This window comes from Poromitra crassiceps (assembly GCF_964638095.1).
Source record: "Poromitra crassiceps genome assembly, chromosome: 7".
Taxonomy (NCBI): Eukaryota; Metazoa; Chordata; class Actinopteri; order Beryciformes; family Melamphaidae; genus Poromitra; species Poromitra crassiceps.
The window spans coordinates 17,609,130-17,617,138 of NC_139628.1; the positions used below are offsets into that span (position 1 = coordinate 17,609,130).

Sequence of the window (8,009 nt, forward strand, 5' to 3'; positions counted from 1 at the left end):
TGCAAATATATATTGTTATGTTGATAATGCACACAACTCAATAATGACATTATTTAACGTTACTTTGTTTGTTAACTAACCGAGCGATGTGGCTGTTAGCAACCTACAGCTACAGGCAGCTTACCTGATATGAAATGAGCACTGCAAAGTCGGGCATTTTTAATGATTTCCTCTTTCGGGCTTACAACCATTACGGTGCATTAAAAGGAGTATGAGTTGACGGGATTCGGTAAAACTTTAGGCCTTGCTTTGTTGATAGTGACTGTTCAGTGTTGTGTTGTGTTCTAATGCGTGTGTATGCGAGGCTGTGTATTGTAGCGTATCGCTGATACGCCAAGGAACCGGAGACTTGCAGTTGGTACAGGCTTCTTTATTGACAGGCTCATTCAGCTCCTAGCAGCTAGCTTCTCTGCTAGCTCTACACACGACACCCGGTCAGCTCCCTCGCATCACTAGACTGGCTTCCGCCACGCTGCCGCTGGTCCCATATACCCCCTTCCCCCTAGGAACACACCCACACACATTAGTTCCTAGCTGCAATCTAGACACTTCCATTGCACACCACATTACAGGTAATACCTGGATTACCTGGATCGCTACATACTCCCCGCCCAACAATAAGTCAACGCCCACGTTGACACCCACAACCCACACATATCCCTCCTGTACCAAAACACACCAACACTGCATTCTTTGTATTCCCCCAATTTGTCTCTTATTATTCAGCACACTTCTTTTCGCATTCCACCACCACCGTTTACATTTCTTTTCATTCCTTCCCTCTTTTCCCATTCCTTTAAATTCAGCCCACATTTCAGTCAACATTCCCCTCACAACATTCCCATTCCAATAGCCCTTTTCTTTTTTACACACATTTACATTCGACTCAATACCCCGTTTACATTTTCCCTCTTTTCTTCAACCACCATTTCCATCCCCCCTTTTACAGCTTCTGTCCCACCTGAAGCACATTACAGTCGACACAGCTAAGGCAGTAGTCCCGCACATCCTCCTTGTGTTTGCCCCAGTAGTAAAGTTCACGAACCCGGCGGAGTGTCACTTCAGGCCCGAAATGACCCTTCCAGCCGCAGCCCCCGTGCGTCCCCCGTAACACCAACCCCTGCAGGTAGCTGGGTACAACCCTCTGGAACCCCCTTTCCCCTTGGCCCCCTTTTCTCTCCAACAACCCCTCTCCATCCAGACGCAGGTCCGAAAACATGTTCCACAGTCCCTTCGTGGCACCGGAACACGTGTGAATCTCCTCCACAGGGGGCCGGCGTCCGGCCGCTACCCACCCGTACACCGGACCGATCTCCACGTCCTCCATCTGTCTGCGTTTCCACTCCTCCTCGTCGACATCCATGATGGCGTCTATGTCCTCGTCTGTCAGGTCCCCATCTGAACAATCTCCCTCGTCTTCCTCCACCTCTTGCACTCGTTCGTCCTCCCGTCCCGCTCCCCCAGGGGGCGGCGTGTTCAGGAGAGCAGGGCGAACACCACCGGTGTCGATCTCCACCTCGGCTCTCTGCAGTGCAACCGTGGGGGGTATGTAGCGGTTAGGCTGGGCCGGTTCCCCCGGCGGTAACCCCCCAGGCTCACCCGGAGACTCGAGTGTCGCTCCCCCGACTGCAACAGCATTGCAGGTGATGTCTCTCACTTCCCTCTGGCTGTTCAAAACGATCCCCGCTCTCCTGATGGTCTCGTCGCTGATAATGATGTCGCCCTCTACCGGCTGGTATGCAGAGCAGCTAGGCTTCTCCGGCGTTAGCAACACCCGTCCATCTGGACACACAGTCCACACTCTCCTGACCTGAATGACCGGCTCTGCACTGCTCTGCTGCTCCGCCGCTTGTTGCTCAGGCTGCTCCAGTGCTCCGCTGCTCCGCTGTTCCTCTGCCTGTTGCTCCCCCGGCTGTGTGTCTCTTCCAGCGTTCACACTCTTAGTGCAGTCTCTGGCTAAATGCTGAGGCGAACGGCACGTCCAACAAAGTCTCACCTGTCCGCCGCCTGCACGTCTCTCCTCTCCCGCTGTTCTCCAGTCCCCGACAGCTTCTTGACACTCTCTGGCTATGTGTCCCAAGGCACCGCATGCCCAGCAGGCTCCCTGCTGTCCCCAGTACCTTTGCTCCGCATACCCGGTCCGTCTCCCGGGACCGCTTCGGCACCACCTCGCCACGTGGCCCAGTTCTCCACAGGTCCAACACTCTCTTTGCGGCTCCTCCGTCCGCTTCTCTCCGTGCTGTGCGACCTCTTGTAGCAGCTCCATAAGCCCCTCTGCCCAGGCCGGCGTCGCCTCCAACAGCCGTCTGATCTCTTGCATCAAGCGGGCTTCCATGCCCGCCAGCACCGAGCTGATCCCCGTCGTCAGCTCCTCTTTTCTCCCGTTCGCCAATGGCCATTCTTCACTGTGCACCATCACACGTGGCGCCCGTAGCAGCTAGCACACGCAGCTAGCCTGCTACCGCTAGGTCTGGAGCCCAAAAGCCGCACCGCACACAGTCTCTTTTGCCGTTCCTCCTCTCTCTCTCCTCTCCCGGCCGAATCAGAGGCGTTACCGCTTCACTTCTGACACCAATGTAGCATATCGCTGATACGCCAAGGAACCGGAGACTTGCAGTTGGTACAGGCTTCTTTATTGACAGGCTCATTCAGCTGCTAGCAGCTAGCTTCTCTGCTAGCTCTACACACGACACCCGGTCAGCTCCCTCGCATCACTAGACTGGCTTCCGCCACGCTGCCGCTGGTCCCATATACCCCCTTCCCCCTAGGAACACACCCACACACATTAGTTCCTAGCTGCAATCTAGACACTTCCATTGCACACCACATTACAGGTAATACCTGGATTACCTGGATCGCTACAGTATGTTCCCTCGAGGGTTGCCGTAGAACAGGATATGTGGGGAGAATAAAGGTGAAGCTTGTTATAACGTTACAGCATGGCTCTATTGTTTATTATTTTATTAACCAAGTGTGAATAGGCGGACCCGAATATTCGGCTACAATAGCTTTCCGATTCTGGCATCCCACTGCACAACACGAAGACATGTCTAGCTCGTCTAGTTTTCCAGCCGCAGATCAGTACAGGGCTGCGCGGTTGCTCACGGTTAAGTCAGAAAGAATAAAACCGAAACATCCCATTACAAATTTCAAAATAAAAGTATACCATTGCAACCGTTTTGTGTGTGTGATCCGAAATACCCCAAGTACCAAAGAGGAAATAAAGAACACATTTGCATAGAAACCTGTTTTAAATTAACGTAATGTTGTGGCTTTGAAAAGTCAATTTTAACCTGTAGTGAGTCATGCAGTAGGCAATACATTTGCTCTTTTATTTTGAAACTAAAATTGTCTAGCTTCCGTATGATTGCTGGTTATTTGTGTTGTGAGTTCAAGACACCGTCTTCTAACTGAAATATGTGTTTTCTGGGCGTTCAGTCGGGTAGTGTATTTTGATCTGTGATTCCAGTCGTGTTATGTAATTCAGTGAGTTTTTCAGTTGTGATAAACAATCTTAAGGAAAAAGTTGTGTAGTATAAACTCCCCAGTCTTTTCATAATCAGTTAAGATTTCAAAGTCATCTAGTGTATCTAGGCTATAACAGGGGACTCGGACAGCTATAGGTTTATTATGAAAGATAGCATATAGGCTACAATTAGGCTATGTCACTATTATACATAGAAATGAACTGCATTCAATGAAGAATGTGTAAAATAGAAGCCTATTGCTTTGATGTAATTTTACAAAGTTTAAAATGAATTAGTGAATTATTTTATTAAGCAAATATGTAAATAAAAGTAAATAAAAAGCATTTACAGAGTATTTTGCATGGGTATGAATAAAGGTGTCCCTTGAGATTTTGGCTTGCCCTTTGGTGCCTTGGGCACAAAAAGTTTGAAAACCACTGCTCAGTGTAGAATACCATTTACACACTGATGTCAAAACTTCAACACAAATGTAGAGGTTGATCATGTTTTGTTTACAGGACAGAAGCAAGTATGTCAGTATCCACAGCTTCCTTTGACCCGTTCCAAAGCGTTTCCATGACAGGCCTCATGGTTTTTACCTCACTCGTTCTCCACACTGTGCTGTCTCTTCCTGTCAAAGAAGTCATGTGACTTCTGATGTGATGTCTACCTACTACAGTACCATCAATAAAAAAAATATGGACAGAGTCAGAGTGACATCACACATTGGTTTTTGGACTTCCGTTTTGAAGCCTAGTGTGACAGTCGCCATCTTAGGGTTCTTGCGCAGTTCATGCAAGACGAGGGGTTTTCCTGAGCCACAGCTCCGCCTGCTATTGGTCCATGATCAGTAAGCTGCACAATCACTGGACAGGTGACCTGTCAATCACGCCCAAAACATAGCCTTTTCTATCTTCTGTTTTACTCTAAACAGGTGAGTTATATGAACATTTGCTACTGTAACTGTACACCAAAACCATGTTTTGAACAAGGCTGTAAGCATACTTATTCATGTTTTAAAGACATGCATTTTAACATAGGGGTGAATAGGGAATGACTCCCTTTTGGAGCCAACCTCAACTGTCCATTCGTGGAACTACACTGCAAAAACTGAAATCTTAGCAAGGGGATGCAGAAAGCCTTGTAAATGAATTGTAAATGATTTATGCATCGTTTATAACTGTAAGAAACACTTAATTTAATACAAGTTTATAGATGACTTAAAACACATTTGCGATATGGTGACATAGCACTTAATCATCTATAAATGTTTTGTAAATTATTAGTTCATCATTAACTTCAGGCTTATAAATGACTTACAACTGAACATTATTATAAAGTGTTACCGAAAAAGCTTAAGAAAGAGGTGAAAATCAAACCTCAGCTCTACCAAGAAAAAGTCAATGTTGAACATTGAGCCTTATGACAAAATCCTATTGCTCTTTCCAGTGATAAAGAGAACACACACAATATTTGAGAATAGGGTTAGGGTATAAGACAAAGTAGCAGTTCCACCCTGAGTTGCATTTCCAGTGTCTTCCTGCTCCTATCTGGGGGCAGCATACACAACATGAGTCTCCAGCTCTCTCTCTGATGCAGGCTTCCTCCTCTTCATTTGGGGATGTAAACCCTGCACTACGTACATCAGCTCATCAGAGTCCAGATTCTGTCAATAAGAGAACACACAATCACACACATATTCACATAGCTGAATTTGTCAGAGAGACAAACATCTTTAGTCGCATAATCATGACTTGAAATTATTCCAGCACTTTTTAAACCATAGAACATTTAAGAATAACTATTAAAAACTGATTCACCTCACTTCTTTGTGGCTGCAGTTCTTCTTTAGCAGCTAAATAACAGAGAATCAGTCTAGTAAGTTAATCATCATTGTCCAAAAATGTTGCCATTTTCAATCCGTTTTGAATTTGACCATCCTATTTCAATGTGCAATGTACAACAATACATGACAGTTGGCTCTCAGAGAGTACCTGTCTGAAGTTGCCTGATTTTGAGAAACTGGAAGACGATGACCACAATGAGGAAAACAGTCACACCACCCAGGATCACAGAAGCCAGTCTTGTTATTCCATCAAGTTCTTCTGAAAGAACTGAGAATTATTAAATAAGACGGATTAGAACTGTACCCTTTGTCATTTTAGACCTGGCTAATTCTAAAAATGGACAAAACTAGATACCTTCAAACAATGAAACAATGAAACAATGTGCAATGAAATAAATCTGTATGAGGAGGGAGAATCTTACCTTTAGTCCCATCATCACCTTCATCATCAAAATCGCCATTCCCTTAAAAAAGACGATATAATCTCATGAATATTTTGACTTCTACTTCCCTCTCATTTTGTACGGGTTTCGTGGATTTATGGGAATGATGTGGATGGGTCGGTAAATGAGAGCCTCTATGTATATTGTCTGTGTTTGTTTATGTTGCATTGTACTTTTGTGTTGGACCACCTCAAAAATGAGATTGTTAATCTCAAGTGGCTATCCATTAAATATATTTCAAGAGCCCTCAAACAATGAAACAAGGAAACAATGTGCAATGAAATAAATCTGTATGAGGAGGGAGAATCTTACCTTTAGTCCCATCATCACCTTCATCATCAAAATCACCATTCCCTTAAATAAGATGATATCTCATGAATATTTTGACCATATAACACATAATCCTATTTTGAGAATGATGAAATAGACCACACATTACATATTACTATTCTGTACATATTATTAGACAGTTTTGTTCTATATATTGCAGCTACTTTGAGGATACATTTGAGATATATCATGTGAAAGATATATAATATCCTCTGTATTGCCTGAAGAAGACCCGTGAGGGTCGAAACGTTGCTTTTTTGTAATTAAAAAACTCACCGTGGGAGCTGAAAAAAACAGTGTGCGGATTTCCTTTTCTTTTTCTATACGCGTATTTTTCCAGCACCTGTTGAAATAATCTCGGATGTGCGTGCACTCTACTCTTCTAAAAGATATATAATAGTCATGAACTGGAATCGTAAGACAAATGAGAATTTATGATGATCTTACCTTGAACCTTTAAGTAAGTCGCATTGACAATGACTGTGTGTTGGTACTGGTCAAACCCACAGAAATAAAGCCCAGAGTCAAATACATCCACTGGCTTGATTTTGAGGAAGAGAGTGGAGACATTGGATCGCATTTCATATTTGCCATTTAGAAAATCACCACAGAACCAAGGCGTCTCCTCAGATTCACGCATAGCGGAGATGCAGCAGGGCTCGGATCTGTTGACCTGTCTGAACCACTCTGAGCGAGTGGGATACATGGAAATGTTGGTGCACATCAATGTGACTTCTCCACCAGGCTGGACCTCCACAGTCTGAGAGGCAGAAACCGAGACACGGATCCAGCCTGAAACAAACACCAAAGAGAACAACTCATTTATTCCTTTGTTGATAATGCAACAGGAACATAATGTCTTCAAATTAACATAATAATTAGTCATTAATACATTTAAAATTGTCTGTGTTACTGTATCGATGAGAAGTGAGGCAGTTAGTGTTGAGAATAATATAATATCAGTAGGCTACTTACTCAGGTTGCAGAGGAGTAAAGCTGTTACCAAGGTGTAGCTCCTCATTGTGTGTATGACTGTAGCCTATGTGCGTTAGACCAATGCAGGCAATGTGGAGATTACCCCCCACCCACACACACACACACACACACACACGCACACACACACACTTGGTGCTCATCATGTAGGTACTGTAGCTCTTGCTGAAAGACCCTAGCCACGTGACACACGTACGCTGGACTGGTTCTTCCTGTGGGCGTGAGAGATTTAAAAAAAGTACTTGCATATCTGCTGGGTGACGTACCGCAATGTGCAAACACATACAGCAGCACAATTTGTCAAGTGTTGTGACAGGAAAAGGACATCAAACAGAACACAACCACCCTAAACCCAGAGCAGGATAGGCCCTGGGTCTTCCTCCTGCTGTCTCTCATACTGTGCAAACACAACACTAGCTTTAAATACATTTGTAAAAGAAAACAAAAAAACATTGCAGTGTTTATACAGTCCAACTTATTTGTATGAGTATTTCAATAATGAGAGACTAGAAACAAGGTACAAATAAACTTTAATGATACAATAAACAAATTAGATTCGTCGTATGATAAGATGACGCTCCTCCTGAGACGTGAGGAGGACGTCAGTGATTTATAGGATAGAGAATTCCCCCATAGGGAATTCTTCGGGAGTCATGACATTGGTGGTGTTCAGGGGAGGAGCATAGACCTAAATAATATGGACGTATCTATCCCATTCAATTTAGTTTTTCTGGCGGAGTTCAAAGGTGGGTGTCACCATCTTGATTTTTCATCAGCAGAGTGGGAGGGAATGGGTTGAGTCATTCGGCACCTCACGTGAGATGGGAGTTTCCCAGAGCCGCAGTTCCGCCTACTATTGGTCCGTGATCGGCAAGCTGCGTGATCCCTGGACAGGCGATCTGTCAATCATCCCCTTTTCTATCATCTATT

General features: G+C 44.7%; 1 protein-coding gene across 3 annotated transcripts; it reads right to left on the minus strand.

The window, feature by feature from the left end:
- Positions 1–3,785: 3,785 nt before the first annotated feature.
- Positions 3,786–7,169, minus strand: LOC310779776 (uncharacterized protein). 3 transcript variants are annotated; one of them, XM_083640272.1, is made up of 7 exons: positions 7,062–7,169; positions 6,534–6,878; positions 6,069–6,110; positions 5,736–5,777; positions 5,462–5,572; positions 5,288–5,322; positions 3,786–5,133 (listed from the first exon to the last, which is right to left on the minus strand). In XM_083640272.1, the coding sequence occupies exons 1-7, from the start codon at positions 7,105–7,107 to the stop codon at positions 5,014–5,016; spliced, it is 741 nt and encodes a 246-aa protein (XP_083496398.1). In that variant the 5' UTR covers positions 7,108–7,169; the 3' UTR covers positions 3,786–5,013. The 3 variants fall into 3 exon arrangements, with proteins under 3 accessions (XP_083496398.1, XP_083496399.1, XP_083496397.1); XM_083640273.1 differs by having other exon boundaries at positions 5,293–5,322; positions 5,462–5,581; XM_083640271.1 differs by having other exon boundaries at positions 5,462–5,581.
- Positions 7,170–8,009: the final 840 nt, after the last annotated feature.